The 21335-nt window shown below is 48.9% G+C and overlaps 1 protein-coding gene across 1 annotated transcript; it reads right to left on the reverse strand.

Annotated features, from left to right (window-relative positions):
• Nucleotides 1–8063: 8063 nt before the first annotated feature.
• On the reverse strand, nucleotides 8064–16748 carry C11H1orf115 (chromosome 11 C1orf115 homolog). Its single transcript, XM_063115263.1, has 2 exons — nucleotides 16458–16748; nucleotides 8064–9193 (listed from the first exon to the last, which is right to left on the reverse strand). The coding sequence occupies exons 1-2, from the start codon at nucleotides 16743–16745 to the stop codon at nucleotides 9074–9076; spliced, it is 408 nt and encodes a 135-aa protein (XP_062971333.1). The 5' UTR covers nucleotides 16746–16748; the 3' UTR covers nucleotides 8064–9073.
• Nucleotides 16749–21335: the final 4587 nt, after the last annotated feature.

Raw genomic sequence — 21335 nt, forward strand, 5'->3', positions numbered from 1 at the left:
GTATGAGAGGTAGGAAAAAAACCAAAATATGTTTCCTGCTCTCACAAACCCAACGCTGAACACAGAACACTTCTGACACCAGATGTGTGGGGGATTTTCTCCACACAGCAAGGAATTCTCTAGGCAACACCAACTGGGTGTCCTGTAATTTAATTCTGATGTTATCTACCTGGAGTTAGAATCAGAGCCCTAAGGTTAAGGGCTCAGTCCCACAGGACTGTCCCTGACTTCAGACACCAATCACAGTAGCAGGTTGTCACCCATTCTTCTGATTGACCAGCTACAAACTGGGGTTCCCATGACCCCCTCCTTGGGTTCAATTAATTTGGTAGGATGGCTCAAAGAACTCAAGGAAACACGTACATTCACGGATGTGTTTGCCAACCCGAGAGCTCTCCGATCCCCATGGTTCAGGGATTTTTCTGGAGGTCTCATCACATAGGCATGATTGACTACTAAGTCACTATTCCCAGAGGGTGCAGGGTGGACCTGAAAGTTCCAAGCTTCAAGTCATGGTTTGGTGACCAGGCTCCATCCAGGACCCCACCAAGAGCTTCCTCACTAGAACAAATGATGCTATCACCCAGGAAATTCCAAGGGATTTAGGAGCTCTCTGTCAGATACTCCTGTCTGAAAATGACAAAGGTCTTGAGAGCTCTATTAAGAATCGGGACCAAAGACCAAATATTAGAACAAAAGATGTACCTAGCACCCCTATTACTCAGGAAATTGTGAGGATTTTAGGGGCTCTGTGCCAGGAACCAGGGCTAAGACCAAGTGTGTATTTCTTACTATATCACTGCTGTGGTTTCGAAGTGCCTGGGGCCACTCACTCACCACAGATTTTTGTTTTATGCTGGGATTTTATGTTGGACATAAAACAATAAATAGGGACTAATTGCTCTAGAGGTACCACCAACCTTCCTACAGAGATTCGTGCTGTTTCTTTTCTTCCTTCTTTCCTTTCTTTCCTCCCCCCACCATTTACCAAGCACCTACCACATGCAAACGTCAGGCTGGGGACAGTACAGCTAATTCTAATATGCAGTAGAATACAATAGGGGCTAAGCATCGGGACACATGTGAGGAGGTGACCTTGCGCTGAGCTTTGGGGGAGAAGCAGAATTCCAAGTGCAGAGTAAGAGGCGGCCGACAGGATTGGGGTGACAGCGGGGTGGGGACCTCTTCGGGCCAGGCCAGCAGTCCTCCCACCTCCTGCCAAGGAACCTTGGTCAGGAGCAAGTGCGGGGCAGAAGGTGTGGCCAGCTGGGAAAACAGCAGTGCCAGGAAAACAGCTTGGAAGCCTGTCCTTGGCGGGACAAGTCTGTGGGGAAGTGACTGCTATTGTCTCAGTCTCCTCCGTGGGGGCTGCTGCAGAGGGGGCCGAAGGCTGCTGCTCACCAGAGTGGCCTTGAGAGCTCCTTAAGATGTCAAGATGGAGACGAGAGGAAACAGCCACCTCGAAGAAATAAAAGATAAGCAAGGATCAAACAAAACCAGACGTAATTTTGTAAGACACAGTCTGGTGGACAATGCCACAGACTCCAGAGACAGAGCGGGGAAAGACTAATGTCCAGCACCACCACTCCCCGCCTCACTGTGTCACAGAAGACGGCTTAGTCCAGAGAGGTGACAGGGCTGGTTCGTGATCACGCAGCTAATTGCTTTCCTGACTCCTGGTAGAGTGCTCAGAGCTCTTCCCGGGGCTGAGAGCAGGAGGATGGGGGGCCCCAGGTGGATTCTCCCTCCCTCCCATGTTAGCTGATGACGGCTCCCAACTCCCAACCAGGCAGGACAACCTGCTTGAGTGCCCATGATGACCTCACAGCCCAGGGCCTCAGCCGGGCCTTCAGGGCAGGGGGCTGCTGCCCCACCACTCCCTGAGTGGTGACATTTCTGGCTGTGACATTTCTCTGCCCAGCAGCCTCATGGGCCTGAGGCCCAGGATATCTGGGAGGCCTGCTTCCAGTCCCAGCCGATCAGGTCGCGCTCACAGCATAAGCATCTCCTCTGAAAGGCCTCCACCTGCCAAGGTCAGTTCTCAACTTGGGCACTGGCTGCTGCCCTCTTCCTGCCAGCCTCTGGTCGCCCCTCCAGCCACACTGTCACTTGGATTTTCTTGGCCTTTCAGCCTTTGCAGACATTACTCCCCCGTTGCCTGAATCCCTCTTCCTCTCCCACCCGCCCTCACCTCCTCTGCTTGGGCAGCTCCCACTCATCCTGCAGCCCCCAGCTTGGACATCCCTTCCTTCTAGACACCTTCCCAAAACGGTGAGGTGCCCCTCCCAAGGGCCCACTCAATTCCTGCATGTACACTCTCAACACAGTGTTATAAAGGCCTGCAACCATACACAGCAATACACACTGAGTTCTTTCCACAGATTTCGCCATTGTGAGAAGTAACTCACTCTGTACTGCCGATAACTCTACCAAGTGTTATTACGCCCATTTGTCAGATGGGCAAACTGACTCAAGAGGTTGAGCCTCTTGCCCAAGGTTGTAGAGTGAGTTGCAGAGTCAGGTTTCACAGAGTCAGTGTGGCAGGCAGGACAATGTGCCACCAAGACCCCTCTTTGAGGAAGGACTCTGCCCCACCTGCTGGGACAACTGTTCAGCTCAGAGCCCTTTCAAGGATTGCTCCAGCAACTGAGAGCCGCCTCACCTAAAAGCATGTCCTTCCCAGGGCAGCTCATCTGTGGAATGATCAGTGTGGGGTGTGATGGCCTGGCCACCCCAGCATCAGTCAGGATGACCCTGAAGAGCCATCCTAGCTTCAGAGCTCCCCAGGGGCAGCTGAGGCCTTTGCTGGGCCTGCTCTGCAGCTCAATTGCACACCCTGCCCAATCCTGCTTCCTCCTCCTTGGCACCCCTGATAATCACCTGTGCCCTAAACTCAAACCCGTGACTGTGCGTCTGCCACCAGGACACACAGCCAAACCGCTCTGTTCCATTGCCTCCCAGTAGGGCAGGCCAGCATCTGGCATGAGATCAGCACACAGCAGGTGCTCAAAATTTATTTATTGAATAAATGAATGAACACACAAATAGAGAGACACTTTGGTGATTAAGGAAAGTGCATACTTGCTTTCCAGCTTCTCATAATAGCTGTTACTAAGTAGGTTGCCATTGTGCCTGCTATGAAGGATGATGGGGACTGCAGCCTGAGCCTCTCTGGAAAGTCCCCAGGCCTTCCATTGATTCTAGGCTGCCTGTTTGTGCTCTGAACACCCTGGGCACTGGGGAGCTGACTCTTCTACAAGCCCATGTTATGGTAAGGAGAGTCCGAATGTCCAGAAACAAGGCCAAGGGCAAACAGGAAGCAAGTTCAGGGTGAAAACTCAGGAGTCCTTCCTTGTCTGGGGTGGCTGGAAGAGACCAAAAGCTACAAACTCTTCCTGCCACCTTGAGTCACCCCTCGGAGAAGCTGTTCATCCCCATCCTCTCCAGCTCTTGATCCTCTCCTGCTACCCCTGATACCTGCACTGACCCAGCTCCCCTGCAGCTCGGACCCAGTTTGTTTCCAAGCAAAGGGAAAGCTGGGTCTCTAGTTCAGATCATGAACCTGGAAACGGATCGGGAGGCAGGCTGTGTCTCCTCTCTCTTCTGTCTAGATCATGAACCTGGAAACGGATCGGGAGGCAGGTTGTGTCTCCTCTCCTTTCTGTTCCTCCCCCCACGCTCCACCCTTCCCCACCCGGAGCTCTTAGGCTTTCTTTCCTTCCCTCCTGCGCAGGTCAAGGCAAATGACTTTCAGCTGGGGGCTGCTGGGCAAGGAGAGCACTTAATATCCTACATTCTGGGTCCTTAATGTACTTCATATTCGACCTTCCAAATAAGCCTCTGAAGTGGATACTATTTCCTCTACTTTGCACATAAAACAAAACCAAACCTTGAAATTTGAAGAAGTTGAAAAACTTGTCCAAGGTCACAGGGCTAGAGGACCAGCCAGGGTGTCTGATGCCAACACTTTTCCAGTTATGCAGGGTGGCTTCCTGCTGCTCCTGGGCTTTGGCCTGTGGCTCCTGGGTCCCTGGGGTGAACAGCAGAGGGCTGGCTCCATGGGAACAAAATGACCTGTCAGTGGGAATAGTACCTGCCAAGGAAGCGTGGTGAAGCAACGAAGTAAATTCAACCCTGCTGAGTTGGGGTCACTCGTCCCTCCCCTGGCCCCGCTCCACGTCCTCCCCTCTGTGCCGTGACCATGGCAAACCAGCAGCTAAGCATCTCGGCATCTCAAAAATCTGGAGTATGATGGGCTGGTCAGCACCTCAAGTCTTTTTTGGAGCCTTTCTAACCGCTTGGAATGCATGCTGGATGTGATTACATTTATAGCTCCTCTCTTCCTTGTGGCCCTGGAGGTAAGAAGAGCCTAAGAGGACAGAGAAATGGGAAGCAGCGGAACTGGCAGAAAGAGCACAGCCCGGGGTCCCGGTTTCAGCACCTCCCGGCCACAGTTTTGGAGCCAAATTCCCTAATGTCCCAGAGCTTTGGTTTCTCATCCATAAAACGGAAAGAATCATAATAGTACCTGCCTCACTGACATTGTTACTAAGAATGAAATGGAGAGTTAAGTAAAATGGTGTCGTTAAACCACCCAGCACAGTGCCTCAAGTACCTACTACTCACTGCATCTTGGTTCTCTTCTTGATCCTTCATGCCCCAGAACTGTGGTCAGGGGAAGCAGGTGGGGTCAGGGGCGTGAGGGATTCTATGAGTGGCTCACTGACTTAATAAAACAAAAGCACTGAAAGACAAATTCAAGTCTGATGTTGTATGGAAGAATGACAGCTACGAAGAAAGCTCATAATTAACTTACATGCCTTTTTCTCCTTGACTCTAAAGAACTCAAAATGCAAAAGTCATACCGGACAGAAAGCATCTCTGCTTCTAAATTCCATGACTGTGGGCATGATCGTAATACCTAATGCACAGCTCATCCTACAATTAAAGAAGATAAACTTGTAACATGTTTTTCCAATGGGTAAGTCCTCTGCAAAAAAAAAAAAAAAAAAAAATATTACTGTGAAATAACTTTCCACTTCTGCAGCAATTCTACACATCTCTCATAGGAAGCCAAAAATAAATTATTTACCTTCATTATTAATGAAGCAAGTGCTGGGTGGGAGTGACTTACCTGGAATTAGAGAGCAAGTGAAAGGAAGTGTGAGCTCTCCAGCTCTATTTCTGTCCAGTCCTTTGGCTCTGATTTTTATGTCTGGTTGGGACTAGATGCATTTGTTTAGAACCTTGCCAACAGGTTATGTAAGAGGAATCACCTGAGAAACACCTTTAAAAAAAGCAAAGCCAGTCCTCCAGGTGCTGAATTCTTATCCTAATTTGTGTTTCTAGGTGGAGCTGAAGGGTGGGAGGCAGGAAGCACCCCAGAGGCAGAGGTTTGTGCTACGTTGTCCAGTGTGTTCTCCCCTCCACGGCCCCTGCGTGGCTGGGACACCCCCAAGCTCTGGCTTTGAGCTGCATAGATCTGAGGAGATCCCCTCCCCTTGGCTATGATGCTCAGTGGAGTGCTCTGGCTCAAAAACAACCTTGCCTCTAAAACAAACAAAAAACCCATGCATTACTTATTTTCCCCCATTTCCCTATGAATGATCAAGGGAGTTAGATTTTTTTTTCGGGAACCACTGGCAAAACCACAGAGCCTCTCAAACGCAGACTTTACAGGGATACTAAGGACATTTTTTTTCTTTACCTTTGTATATACTTTTTATTATAAAATAAGCTTACAAGGAGATCTACACAGTGTTCAAGACAGATGGAGATGATGACATCACAGAGTTAATTCAGTTTATCTGTAATCCTGCAGAGTCGGAAGCCAGAAAAAGACGTCATAGGTGCAGACTCCCGAACAGCTGCTGCCTAAATCTTACCCAGCAATGCTAGTTTCCCAGTGCCACCACCACTTTCTGCTGAGGACACTACCATTCCCAGATGGACTACTGCAGGGTGCAGAAGAAGGTCCGTGTTCAAGTCTTGCTTCTGGCGGCTTCTTAGTCATGGATACCAGTCAGGGCATCTCTGACAAGGCACAGGTGCTGGGCAGGGGGACAGCAGGGGCAATTCCAAGGTGGCTAAAAGTACAGAGTCCCTCGCTTGTGCTTTGCCCGCAGCCCCTGTCCCTGGCAGATAATCTGATGGCCACCCAGTCCCCTCCTCTCCTCTCTACCTTCCCTCCAGCTTTCCAGTCAGTGAGTGGCAGGCTGCCCACGCCCAGCGCAGGATTGACACCTGGCAGGCCCCTCCCCTGGCCTAGCCCCTCCAACTTGGCTGCCCGCCAAGGTGGAAGAACAGCTGTGTGAGAACCTTCTCACGGCTTGTAGAAAATGCAGATTTCTGGCAGCATGCTAGACTCTCTAAACCCAAGTTATAGGCTCTAGAAATTTTCATTTTTAACAAACGTGTGAGCTGAGGCTCCTGCACACTAAAACCTATTCTGCCTGGCTTCCACAGAATTGTTCCCTTTAACACCCAAACAGAGTTCCCAGGTGAGTCAGGGCCCCTCCCTCCCCTCAGGCCTCAGGGAGCAGCCTGGGCTCCTGCCAGGTCCCCCAGGGAGGTCTCTGCTGCTGGTCATCACCTGCTGTGCCAAGTTCTCAGCCTAGGCTGAGCACTCCTGGCATCTCCCTCAGGCGATGCTAGAAATTAAGGGAAGAAGAAACCCTGCACACACAGAAACATTGCATCAGGATGTTTATTTACATGATAGGGCAGGAAAAGGTTACAAAGGAGCCCTTGGTGAAGCAGGAAAACAGAAAGCTGTGAGACTCAGTTCTCAGTAGGGCATGAACCCTCATGTCAAAAAAAAAAAAAAAAAAAAAAATGAAGAGAAAGAGAAGGTAAACAGCAGTCTGCAGCATGATTCATGTTCCTAAGCTCAAGGACACGAGTAAGAGAAAAACATGGGGCCCTGTCACCGGGGAAGTGACCATTCAGCAGAGCTACAGTTTGAAGTTCACTTTCTGTACACGTGAACCTGACTCCCAGGACAATCCTTGTGACCTGTTTTTCGACATTTCCGAGTTAATTCTTAACCAGACTTGAAGAATTTCAGGGCCAAATGGGCTTGATCTCACAGTGCTTCCAGCATGGGGGGTGTGGGTGGGGAAGCTTTTCCTTGGTCTGCTCCTGGGCAAGGAAGGGCCTCGGCACTCTCTACCCTTCCCTGGGTCACACTTCGCTCCCCCATGAGGACCTGCAGACTGCTCTGGGGAACGTCGGCATCACGGGCACAGAGGGCATCCTCCAAACCTCCTGTCTTAATTTCCTGTGACCAGCAGCCCTGTCCCACTAACTATGCTGGGCTTTTCCTTCCACTCACTTCCTCTCTCCTTTTCCCTGATTCCCAGCGTTGCCAGGAAAGCTATAATCGTCTCACATGTGTGAAAATGTGCTGTTACCAACTTTCATCATTTAGGTTAAAACAAGACCACTTCTCTTCCCTTTTCCCACAAATATTAATGATTCAGGAATTGGGTCCCAGTTTATCTTCAACATGAGCCTCCAGAAAATGAAGCTGAGTCTGGCTTCACATCTACAACTCTCCGCACCTTTTCCTTTCTCTGTGGGTCCGTCTGTCTGTCTTCCTGCCATCCCCACCTCCCAGGCCTCCTGCTCGGGCTTGACTGGTGAAGCGTGAGCATAGGGGCCCCTTGCTCGCCTTTGGGGGCCTCCTGGGCAAAAGGCAGGTGTTGCTGCAAACCCTGCAGACTGGGCAGCAGCAACCACTCATCAAAGTCAGAACAGTGCCCGCGTAGAGGGTGGCAGAGGGGCACAGGATGAGGCACCTCCTCTTTCTTTCCCCTCCCTGTCCAGTGTCCATTGTCAGTCCACGGGTCATCCTTGGTGGGTGTCAGGCCCAGGACCCATGCCCACCCTAACCTCTGAATCCAGGTGAGGTGAAGAGACACATCACAGGCCACCCATATGCGCTCATGGGCTTCAGAGGGGTCTTAAGCACCAGCCATAGCACCTCTGGCCACCCAGCCCCCCAGCCCAGTCCTCTAAACCCCCGAACACTGACAATGCAGACCCCACTCCTGAGCTCTCACCATCCCCGTCGCAGCGTCCTCTTGCCTCGTTTCTGCTACCTTTGCACCTGCTCCTCCATACTGTTCCCTCTTCAGATCCACGCTTCACTCTGCCCTCCCTCAGCCTCCACATCCCAGGACAAAGCACCCTCACATGGACTGGCATAGAGAGGGGCTGAGCAGCTGTCAGGGGTGAGCTGCGGGGAGGCCACTGAGCACAGCAGGCCACACGTCTGCAGGGGAGTCTGGAGAGCCCCACACGCATGGCAGGCAGGACTGGGCAGCACTGGGCACAGCAGCCCTTGGGGGCAGCTCCTTGGATATCTGCCCCAGCCCCTAGCCTGCACCTGAACTTGCCCCTCCTCCTGGCCAGACACATCCAGGTAGAGATGGGTGAGAACAACAGGCCTTTATCTACTTCAGACTGTCGTGACACACTGTCAACAGTCTTCAAAGCATCACAGCCTTCAAAGAGATGTTTTCTTCCTTCCTCCCTCTGAAGCCTGTAATTAAACTCCTGGTGACAGAGTGGGGAGGAAGGCGAAGGGGGAGAATGACTTCAGAAGTAAATGGCTCCTTAGCTGCCCTCAGGGCCGCCCATCAGCTGCGACCTTTCCAGGAGAATCCAGCAAATCATCTGACTCCAGGTCAACATCCCTTCCCCTCACAACAGCCACTCTGCTACCACCCACACGGCTCGAGCCTAACATGCTCACTGCCACGCCAGCGCCTGCCACCCTCATGTGACGGCTCCGGCTTTAGCAAACCACATAATTCCGATCCCAAACCTAACCTCGGCCTACTTCTCTGTGGGATTGTCCACTGTGTCCATTTGTGTCCAAGAATCGTGAGAAGCTCAGCAGATGGGCAAGACGACTCATTCACAACACTCATCCAGTTCAACAAAGACAGACATTTTTTTTCTCTTGCAAGTATTCTGTGAGTTCAAGTCTGAAACGCTCCCGGATTCACACCGTCCCCGGAGCAACGGCTTCCACTGGGGCTCGTGGCACCTGGCCCAGCAGCTCCCACTAACGCACAAAGGACATCACGCTGGTGGCCACCCCGAAGGGGGAGGCGTAGGCCGCGGCGAAGCCTTGCAGGCCAAGGAAGATGTAGTGGCATCCTTTGGTGATGACCTTGCCAACGTTCTAGTTTTAGGAATAGAAGAAAAAAGTAAAGGGTTAGGTTAGGCAACTTTTTAATTCCTCCGTGAGGCACGGCAATGTACATAAAGAATCATCCTGCCTCATTTTCCCAGAGCAAATAGGCACGTTACCACGATCCCACATCTCTGCTGTCCCACGCCCACCCCTCACATAAGAACGTGGGTGCTCAGAGCAGACATCGATACCTTGCAAAGTACTGCCGGTTCTAAAACCAGACCAGTTTTGTTTTATTTTTTTTATTCCTCTCCTCTGCTCCAGCTGAAAGTGGGATTGTCCACTGGGCCATCTGAAGGCTGGGTCAAGCTTTCCTTCATTCGCCTTATCTGAAGGCCCGAGCTGTCCTCCCTGTACCTCCAGCACAAGCTCTTGTCTGACCCACACACTGGTCCCTTTTCAGCTCCTGCCGTTCTCTAGTTGCTGTGACACTTAAGTCTTGTGTTTCCAGTGCGGTGACAGACTCCTGAGGGCGAGGACTGGGCCATGCTTTCTTGGTGTCCACTCCTCTTCCCTGCAAAGCCTGGTGTTGGCAGGGGACTTCCAAGGACATTCAGATGAGATTACAATAGAAAAATGAAGGCCACCTCCAATGACTAACAGTTATTACACTGTCGCCCCTGGTCTTCCTCTGACCACTTCAGCTTCTGCCATCATTCTCGGTGCTGTCAGGATCTACACAGATGACCTGTGCCTTATCTCACCACGCTGTCTCTCAGCCCTTTGACTTTTCCAATGATGATAACTGCTCTGACTGGTTTCACTTAAAATTCCTGGTCATGATCACAAACCTTAGTGTGACTTCCAGCACTGCCCAGGAAAGCTGCTATCCCTGCCTCATGGCTGGCTTTGCTTCTCTCACAGATACCACCTCATGCCTTCTCCTTTCTCCTCAAGCCTCCCCATCCACAGCACACACAGACACACGCAAGTCTCTGTACCTTCATTTCATGATTCATCTTTCACCGAAAAAAATCAGAAGTCCTCAGGGAAGGGGCTCATCTCCCCCCCATCGGCTTACGTGTGTTCAGCTGCCACCTTGACTCCATGTCCTGCCCCAGTTCTCTGCTCTCCTTCACGCCAAACCATCCCAAAGAGCCACCTACATGTACTGCCTCCACGTCCACACTCCTTATCCCCTACTCGGGCTCCTACCCACCCACCCGGGGGCTGCCTGGTCACGGCATCTAAAACTTTGTTTTGCCTGGTCCAATGGCCACTTCTCTGTCTTTGGACACACTCCACGGAATAACCATTTGGCCTCTCTGCCTCCGTCCTCTCTGGGTTCTCCCCCACCTCACAGGGAGCTCTCCTCAACTTTCTTTGCTAGATCATCCCTCCATCAAGCTTCAACGTGTGGGAGTTCTGCGTGATCAGCTCCGGGTCCTCTCCTGTCCTCTGTCTCTTTGCCTATAACCTCTCCTTAGGTGGCTCATCCATTTCCAATGCCTCTGAGTATTTCCTGGATGCCAATAACTCTTGGGCTCAGACTTAAATACTCGACACTCTATTTGATGTCTCCACTTCTGAGACCCCACGACTCCTCTGGCGTGCTCCCACCCTCACTACACAAGCAAATAAACTTGACTTTGACTGGCTGCTGGTATGTCCCTGGTGGCCTTTAGGCTTCAACAGGAAGAAAGCACGCAGGGGTTGAATTTATCTGAGTTTATACTGCTGAGGCAGAGCTGAAGTTCAATCCCAAAGAAATCCCACCTCAGCACCCATGCCCTTAACGTCCATATTATCCTTCTCTTCTTTAATGAAGGCAGCATGCAAGCTCGTCATTAACTGCTCACAGCCTGGGCCTGGATTCCAGTCCATCACTTACACAACTTGCCATAGCCTCAGTTTCCACAGCCGCAGCATGGGAATATTTAGTAACCACCTCACTGACTGGTTGAGAGAATTAAATGAGTCCCTGCAAGGCAAGCACTTAGAACAGTGCCTGAACTACGTCACAATATGAACTATCTTCACTGTGAAATAACATATGCTTCTTTTATTATACAGAATTTAGGTTAGTTGCGGCAATATATAAATCCAAGATAGCTTGTTATCTGTTCAGGGAAGTTTCTGAAAAGGTTAATTTCCTAGGATTTCTGGCTTCCTGAGCTTTCTGCAGCTTAAATTACAGAGTGTGCCCCAGTAAGAGAATGAGGGCCGGGACTCTGTTGTGCTGTTACTGTGTCCCCAGCACACAGAAAGAGCCTGGGTGCTTCCTCTGGTACCTCTCCAGCTAAGTGAAGAGCTTTGGGAGAACCTGGAAATAACTCTAGACACCACTTCCCCAGACACTGCCCCATCGATTTCTCAATGAGACGTTGGGACGAGGCCCGCATGTGTGTGGAGGGTGGAGGGAAGGGAGTGATGTTGCTAAGAGAGATATTTCCACAATGTGTGATAAGAACCATTGGGAGAATTTTACTTACGTGTTTGAGACAAAATAAAAGTGCTCTCTGGAAGGCAAGTATAACATCACGAGTGATCCTTTATAAACAATGCCACCAGAATCATGACTGCCTGCATTAAACTTGACATTTTTGGTATTTGTATATCCATTTTCCTCAGCCTGTTTTTTTGTTTTTCTTTTTTTTAAAAAAAATTGCTTGTCATTTCATCTTTGCAACTTAGAAAAAAAAAAACCTACTAAAATAGCTCATTAACTGGAACACTGTCAAAACACAGATTTGAGAAATGCAATGCAAAGAAATCTAAAAAGCCTACAACAACCATTTCAGTGTCATTCAACGGAGCAGATTCGGGATTCTTTGATCTGAGTAGAGCTTTCAACACAAATAATCTCTCATTGGGGTGCTGGGGTTGGGGGAGCATGAGAGAGTATAACAGGTTAAATAATGCCTCCGAAAGTGCCCATGTACTAATCCTCAGAACCTGTGAATATATTGCTTTACATGGCAGAAGGGGTTTTGCCGATGTGATTAAAGATCTTGGGATGCAGTGTCATCCTGGATTATGCAGGTGAGCATCCTTATAAGGAGGGATGCAGGAGCAGTCAGACAGAGGCAACGACAGAAGCAGAGGGACAAAGAGAAAGATTTGAAGAGTCTAGGCTGCTGGCTCTGAAGACGGAGGAAGGGAACCTGTGAAGCTAGAAAGGGCAAAGAAATGGATTCTTTCTGGAGCCTCCAGATGGAACCAGCCCTGCCAACCTTACTTAGCTCAGTAAGACTAAATTCGGACTTCTGGCCTCCAGAACTGTAGGAAAATAAATTTGTGTCATTTTAAGTCACAACATTTGTGGTAACTTGTTACAATAGTCCTAAGAAACTAATACAGGAAGTGAGGCTTTCTGGGGTCTTTTTTTTTTGTTTTGACATTCAACTAATTCCCAATGATGTCAGGGATTCCTTGCCCCCTCCAGTTTCAAAAAGGAAACCAGCTCTCAACACAGATTGCTCTCCCCTCAATACAAAGATCAAGTCTTCAGTTGGAAAATTTTGTCAGGACCTAGGCACAAACCTGAGGTGGGTGGTAAGAGCTTCAGAAGCTGATTTTTTCTGAATTAGAGCTCACTGAAAAACCAATCAGAAAGGAAAAGTCAGACTGGGCCTCTCCATCCCCTTCAATGAAGACAGCTGACATTTATAGAACCCTCACCAAGATCCAGGTGGGCTCTGAGACCTGTACAGGATTAACTCATTTATTCTTCACCAAACTCTATTATCATCCCATGCTACAAATGAGGAAACTGAGGCAGAGAAAGGCAAGCATAGGCTAAGGTCACAGAGCCAGAAGGTGGCCAGGTAGGGCACGTGGCTGGCAGTCTGGCTCCAGTGCCCACATCCTTACCCCCTACGTAACATGGGGACATTTTTCTCCCTCTTGAGCTAAAGTTTATTCCACATCTTATATGTCTGCTCTCCAAACCTCTCCTAGCTGCCTGATCAACAAAATTTAATTACTTTCCTTATCCACATCTCTCTCTGTGGCTCTCAAAGGTGCCTGGGAACAGCAACCTCGTATTGCAAGCTATATTTTTGGGGACAGCTCTTTCCTCCTGCACCCCAACTGCTTCTGGGTGGGAGGGGGCCAGGTGAGACTCTCAACGACCAGCTGAGGACATTGACTGGTAAGAGTCCGAGGCACACAGGCGAGACGGCCGGACCAGCTCAGCACTGGGGTTGACCCCTGGTTGGGGCCACAGGTACAGCAGGGGAGTGTGAGCCCATCCTTCTGTTTCACAAAGCAAACACCTTTCTTTAGATGGATGCAGGAAAAGTGAAGGATTTGAGAAGTGAATGGATGAATGGGAAGTTTAATGAACTTCCCTGAAAGAAGAGGCGTTCGTTAATAGCACTTGCAGCTGTCTGGAGGTCGCTCCTTACTTCACTGAGTCCAAGTAGGACAGAATTTCACCTGGTGACTATAGCAGATGAAACCACCACCCCATGTTTCTAGCTGGCAGGAAAATAGAATAGTTTGGTCAGGGCCCTCACCTCAGGTCCAATTGGGTGTGGTTTTAGCACATCCTTTATAAGCAAATTGTGTGTGTGTGTGTGTGTGTGTGTGTGTGTGTGTGTGTGTGGAGTTAGTGCGTGTATGCACCAATGTATCTTTTTAGTTTTGTTGCTATTCTTGTGTTGTTCAGAGAGAGAGAGAAAGGAGTTTTAGTGAAGCAGGCAGGTGGGTGTCTGCCTCGGGCTTCCACCTGGCACAGCCATGCTTTCCAACCTATGGCTCCAAGGACCTTTTGGCCGGTTACCTAGCTCACAGACCTGCGTGAAGGGACCTGGTGACCCAGCCTGGCATATGAAGGGTTTGTGACCCAATCTGTGAATGGGCTTGAAGGGTCTGGGAGCTCCAAACCCAGGCCTAGCTCAACAATCGGCCCAGTCGGCAGGATTACCGGCAGGTAAAAGAGCCCAACAACTGGCGTGGTCGTGGAGCTAGACAATTGGTGTCACAAACATGATTAAGAGCGCTACAACTGACAGTGTCAACAAGATTCCAGACAAGAGCCCCAGCGTGACACTAGCCCAGCCTTGGCTGTTCTCAGGGTTTTTCAGCAAAGAGGGATCTCTGTTTTCTTCCTCCACGTTGGAGCCTGGTTACCCTCTCGGTTGGCTCAGAAAAAGAAGAAGCTAAAGTCACTCTGTGGAAGGGCAGAAAGAACACAGCCAGCCCTCCTGTGCCCGTGTCCTCCCGCCTGGCCTGCCCCCGCCCACGCCACTGCCTGCTCCTCCACCCTGGACGCCACCCCTTCTCTATTAGGCAAAATCTTTTATTTTTTTCACTTGAGGCAAAATTCATGTAACATAAAACTAACCATTTTAACCAATTCAGTGGCACTTAGTACATTTACAATGTTGCCCAACTACCACTTCTATCTAGTTCCAAAACATTTCCATCATCCCCAAAGGAAAACACATACTCCATGAAGCAGCTGCTCTTCATTCCTCCTTCCCCCAGTCCTGGGCAACCACCAATCTGCTTTCCATCTCTCTGAATTTACTCATTCTGGATATTTCACATAAATGGAATCATACATACAATAAATATGTGGTCTTGTGGGTTTGGCTTATTTCACTTTGCATGTTTTTAGAGGTTCACCTATGTTGTAGCATGAGTCAGAAATTCATTCTTTTTTATGGCTGCGTAATGTCCCATTGTACATATGTGACCCATGTTGTTTATCCATTCATCCACTGAGGGACAATTGGGTTGTTCCACCTTTTGGCTATTGTAAATAAGGCTGCTATGAACATGTGTATATAAATGTTTGAGTACCTAGTTTCAGTTCTTTTGGTTACATATCTAGGTGTGGAGTTGCACATCGTATGGTAGTGCTGTGTTTAATTTTTTGAGGCACTGCCAAATTGTTCTCCACAGTGGCTGTGCCATTTTACATTCCCACCAGCAATGAGCAAGGATTCTGATTTCTCCACATTCCTGCCAACATTTGTTATTTTATATTTGTTTGGATTTTTTTTTTTTTTTTTTTTAAGTAGCCATCCTAGCGAGTATGAAGTGGTACTTCATTGTTATCTGGTGAAAGCTTAACTCATCCTCTGTGCCCAGTTTTCATGTCACCATGATTTGAAAACTTCTCCGAATTTTCAGCCTCATCCCTGATTGCCTGACTGCCTGAGTTCTGTGCCTGCAGCTCCATGGTGGTACCCAGCCATGTCAGCATTTCCCTGGGAGGCTGTGACTTCTCTAGGGCAGGGCTGCGCCGTATCCATTCTTGTATCTCTAGCGCTTAGCACAATGCCTGGCACATAGTGAGCACCCAAAAGCCATTTTCAGGTGCCAGCCTCTGAGCTGAGGTTTCCACATTATCAGTTCGCCAGCTGAGAGGCAAATGGTGGCTTCTTTGTGCTCAGCTGGGACTGAGAAGAGAGATGATTAGTCCTAACATGACTCTAAGCCTGAAAGACCCAACTTTCTAGTTTTTATCAATATATTTTACCATTGCCTGCTGATGTGCTGCTCCAGAAGCTGCTGGTGCACATTTAAAGAGAATGATAAAACTCAGCTCCCAGAACTGGAAACTGAATGGCTTCAGGGATGATAAGAGGCCACTGAAGGACACAGATAACTGCACAATAAATCAGGTGGGGCCCACGGCCTTTGGCCAGGACACAGTGAGTTTTGTGAGTTTCTTCTGGCGGTCTCGCCAGGCCCGGGGAGCAGAGGCGGCAGCAGTTTCCTGCATTTCCATAGAGGTGCCTGGGACCTGCCTTTGGGCTGATCCCTGAGAAGAAAACTGTCATTTTATCCACATTCTTCCTTTCCCTCTCTCTCTACTGTCCCCTTTCCCCCCAGTGTAAATGGCAGGATTTTTGAGGGCCCCAGAGTACACAGTCAATCGGCTAGAAGAGAAAAATAGATTCAACAAGAGCGCATTTATGTACGTGAGTTCCCAGGCCCTGGAAATAACCTTGGGAATATGTGGGGAACAACCCATACACTTCTCAGCCAGTGGTTACTGTAAACAGATAAACTGGGGTGCAACGCCTTACTTTGCCACTGCGTCACCTTCGACAAGTCACCTTGCGGCGCTAGAGCTTCAGTATTCCCACCTGTAAAATGGGGACACCGACTCCTGTCCTGGCTGCTGTACAGGATGAGAACCACCCTGGAGCCCCTGGAGAAGCTACGAACCCGCCAGCGGCCCCGCCTGAGTGCGTGTCACCACTTGCCGCTTAGTCCCGGCTCTGGCGAGGGAGCGGGGCCGGGGCCGCCGGGGCAGCGCAGAGGCCGCGCGGGGACCGGCGCAGGGCCCTACCTTGCCGCACTTCTTCAGCTTCTGCCGGTGCCTCCTCGCGGGCCTCTCGGCTGGCGCCGGCTCCTCCGGCGGCTCGTAGCGCTCGGGCAGCGCGGCCAGGTGCGCCCTCCGCGCTCTGCGGGCCCCGCGGTGCCGCCCGCTCGCCCCGCTCGCCTCCTCGTTCTCGCTCTCCGGGCGCTCCAGGAGGGCGGCCGCCTCCTCGTCCCTCTCCGGCCGCCCTCGCCCTCGGGGCCCGCGGCGCGGGAAGCCGCTCGCCACCCTGCTCCGGAGCCCGGCTCCCCCCGGCATGCCGCCGCCGCCCCTCCGCCGAGGTCCGAGCGCCAGGGACCGACCTGCGCGCCCCGCCGCCCCTGCACCCCGGCCGGCCGCGCGTCCGAGCTCGGACGGGGCGGGGCACCCGGGGCGCAGCGCCCCCTGGCCGTGGGGCCCGGCACTGCGGCAGCTCCGACCCTGCCTCGCGTCCCGCCCGCGCCCCAGCGGCGCGAACACTTCGAAGGCACCGGGGACAACGAGCACGCGGAACGCTGTCAACCGCGCTTGCGACGTAATAAACGGACTCGGAATGTGAGGACTCGACTTGCCCGCGTTCAGATCGGCAGAGATGATGATGGTAAAGATCACGCTCGGTGCTGGTGAGGGTGTGGTGACATGGTCACGAGAACACGATGTGCACGGAGTGCGAACTGGTGGCAGGCTTTGGGGAAGGCAATCAGAAGACACATCAGGAGTCCTAAAAACCGACCGTACCTTTCTGGGAAATAGTCAGAAACACAGTCACTTGTTTATCACAGTCTGGCTCACAGTGAAAAAGTGGAGACTCCAATGGCCATGACCAAGTTCAATTCTGGCGCAAACACGTGACGGAGTTTGATGCGATCACTACAATCCCGATTTTCGAGAATATCACTCTGGGAGAGATACACGTGCTCGGTGCACTGTGACTCAGCCTGCTGGGAATGCCTTATTGTCTTATGCGGGTAACTGTCTTTGAATTCTGGGGAAAGTATGAAATGATATGGGTTTTAATTCTATTAATAGTTTAAAACTAAACTTCGTGGTAAGTTTAAGAAACATTTGACTATGTTGGTATGGGCACATAAAATGTTTATGATAATTTAGTATATTACAATATAAATAAATGGTTTCCTAGTCCAACTTAAAATGTGTAATCAAGTAATTCCTTTAGACATATTTAATTGCCATGAAATAAATGATTTAACTTATATTTAATATTATAAATATATATAAACTTTACAAAACATAATTTAACACATATAATTCAATTTAAGATGAAAAGAATATGAAAATAAGTTTAATTTACTATATTTATGCGAGTTATATAGTTTTGTTACATAATTGAAGTACTTGAAAAGAAAGTCAAATATTCAGTTTGTAAAAGTTGCTTAAAATTATTAGGAAAGTCAAATTAGGTAATGGTAAAAGCTTCCCTTACAGTGATTGTGAAATTTTATTAGGTTTGTAAATAGTTTAAAACAATATATAAATTGAATTTAAAAGGCTAAAGGCGAGTAGATTTGTGGATTTGTAACTTTACTAAAATAAAGAGACCCTAGCAGTCCCATTTCTTTGTACAAAACTGACCTCAAAGATTCCTAGACTGCTTTTGAAATGGAGACAAAGGTGGAACATCCATGGGATCTAAAATGTGGTTTTTTTCTATATAAAATACTGTTCAAATACCACAACATTTACTTTACCTTAATGGCAAAAACACGAGAACAATTGAAAATGGATCTCCAGATTAAGTCTCTATAGCCAGTGAATGAGCAGGACCCAAGAGATGTGACCAGAAACCATCCTTACGTTGCTTTCCACTGTCTCTTCAGTAGTTTTTCTGTGGGGAAAGTGATTTCCCTTGCCCCTGGCTGAAAATTAAGGCAGTCCTATAGTTTTCCTGATCATACTGGGGTAATAAAAATTCCCCAAATTGTAAACAGTCTCAATTTATATAGTCTTGAATCTTAGAATGTTCAATTCCGTGTGATACTCAGAACCTTAAACCTGATTTAAAGTAAATCCTGTCTCCTCCCTCAGGCGGCATCTGATATGGGCTGTGTACATGTATGTGATGGCCGTGGGGAGTGGGGAAGGGACAGCCAGTTTCTCTTCTGTTTGCCTCACCTAATGTTTCTCAGCTTTCCAAACTTATGAACTGATTTCTGACCCTTCCAGGGCCAAAACAGAGAGGAGAAAACTTCTTCCTTCACTGGTTCTACCCAAGATGTCTCACCCTCAGGGCCTAGCACGTGTTTGAACCTGGCACTTATCCTATTTTTTTTAAGCGCCCTCACTTGGAACATTCTTTTTTACTGGCCATGACCCAGCAAATGCCCTCTAATCCCCTATTGCCCATGCCCGTCTCAATCTCCGGTGTCCTATGGTTTATCACCAGTGCTATGATCTGAATGTTTATGCCCCCTCTCCCCACAAACCATTTTTGTATTGAAATCCTATTCGCCAAGGTGACGGTGGTAGGAGGTGAGGCCTTTGGGAAGTGATTAGGTCATGAGTGTAGAGCCCTAATCAGTGTGATAAATGAAATGCCCTTATAAAAGAGGCCTGAGAGAGACCCCTCACCCCTTCTGCCATGTGAAGACACAGCAAGAAATGGAATCTGCTGGCACCTTGACTGGGACTTCCCAGCCTCAAGTACTGTGAGAAATAAATTTCTGTTTTTTATAAGCTTCTAGTTTATGGTATTTTGTTATAGCAGACCGAACAGACTTAGACAACTGGTTTTCCTGTCCTGAGCCTGTGAGTCCTTCTAGATGGCCATGTGGGGATGGGATTTGGTACAGGGAATTCAGTGCTTCCAAATCACCCAAAGGGCTGGAAGAGCAGAATCTCAGCTGGGCTATCCCCAATGTAACTCCTAGAAGCACCACAGAGCTGTCCCTTGTGCTGTATTCAGAAACTGGAGCACCAGGAGGCTGTCACTGGAGCTGCTCACTGTAAGGACACACCACCTTAGGTGCCCCCTAGGAACCTCCCAACCCCCCACAGTCAGCTACAGCCATATTCATGTATTAGTGTGCTTGGGCTGCCATAACAGAATACCACAGACTGAGTGGCTTAAACAACAGGCATTGCTTTTCTTGCAGTTCTGGAGGCTGGAAGCCTGGTGTCAGGCTGCCAGGAGGGTTGGTTTCCCCTGAGGCCCCCCTCCTTGGTGTGCAGGTGGCACCGGTGTTCTTGCCCTGTGCTCACATGGTCTTGCCTCTGTGCATGCACTTCCCTGGTGTCCCTTCTCATAAGGACACCAGTCTTACTGGACCAGGGCCCCACCCTCATGACCTCATTTAACTTTAATTACCTGTTTAAAAGCCCAATCTTCAAATAGGACCTCAACACATGAATTGAGGGAGGGAGGGAGAAACAATTCAGTACAGAACTGTCCATTGGGTCTGTACTGGCAACACACGGACACCTCCTGCCCTGTATCTTGATACCCATGAGACTGGGGACCAGACACTGGCATTCTGGCACAGAAAAATCCTACGCCTGCAGGATGTGCCTTCCAGCAGGAGCATGGCTTCCATCCCCCTCTGCCCTACAAAGCTCTTGGGTGTGCACCTGATAAGTCTAAATTATTTGCTCAATTTCCTCCAGTAGCCCTGGGATGCTGAAGCATGTCGTTTTCACCACCCAGCCTCCCACAGTGGAAGGACGGGGAGAAGGATGCTGAGTGACAATTCACAACATTCACCACCACCTGAAGGGATCTTTCCTTACTGATGAGAGTCAGGAACCTGCCCTCCAAAGGAGCTAGGACATTTGAGAGCTAAGATTCATGAAAATATATCATCAGTCATTGTGTAAAAAAGCATTTAGAGACCCTCAGAGGCTTAGAAATAATTGTTTCTTTAAAATGACTTGCATAGAAACAGTTATAGATATTTAATTGGAAACAAAGTTTCTATTTGCAAACATAGAAAGACTTAATGTTTTAATCTTTTGTCAATAAACATGTGAATTTAGAAAGAGAGAGAGAATCTGTATGGACCTGAAGTTGTATAAATTAAAGTTGTTTAAAACTCTTGGTCTATTTTTATAGTATAGATTTAGACTCAAGAACGAATATATCTTTGGAGCTGATAAGAACTGGTTATAAACAATGAAACCGACAGGATAACAGGTTTAATTTTCTAAGGACTGTAACTTAAAAGGGGTAAGGGCAGTTCTGAATCCGGGCTAAGCCTCAGTTTTTGAGAAGCCTAAAAAAGGAGGGTGGTAAGCCACTACCTCTTGTTAGGTTAAAAAAAGAAACTATTTTTTGAAAGATTATTTTTAATTTGGGGCCCTCTGTACTAAATACCTTTTAGTTCAAAAGATGATCATAATAGATGTCAGAATAGTAGAAATTTAAATTTTTCATTTAAGTTTTTAAGTATATTCTTAAAATAGTACATTTCTGTGGTAATCATACAGGCCTCATAGAATGCAAAATTTGGAATTTCAGGCACAGTACATTTTTATTTCACCTAAGGGATTGGATTTGCACTCCAAGTAGAAAGGGCGAAGTCTTGGGGTGAATACAGTGTAAACAAGGGATTTCAGTTAAAGGGTATTACAACTGAAATTTGCTACAATCGTAAAACAAGAGTCTTCCATACTGTATTGTTTCTTACTGTAGAATCTGACAAATTTTTAAAATGTTGTCTCATCTTTTTCAGAGCGCACACGCTTCTTCCTGTCGGTGGCTCCCAGGTGGGCTGACCATTGAGACCCTCCGAGAGTTAGCTGGGCCGTGGCTGGGCCTGGCCAGAGCTCAGATCAAATTGTGTTCACCTCTGGTTGGCCCAACCTTCATACTTCTGGGCCACCACTGTCAAGGGCCCAAGGTCTTTGATCTTGTGG

This window comes from Cynocephalus volans, chromosome 11 (genome assembly GCF_027409185.1).
Source record: "Cynocephalus volans isolate mCynVol1 chromosome 11, mCynVol1.pri, whole genome shotgun sequence".
NCBI classification, from domain to species: domain Eukaryota; kingdom Metazoa; phylum Chordata; class Mammalia; order Dermoptera; family Cynocephalidae; genus Cynocephalus; species Cynocephalus volans.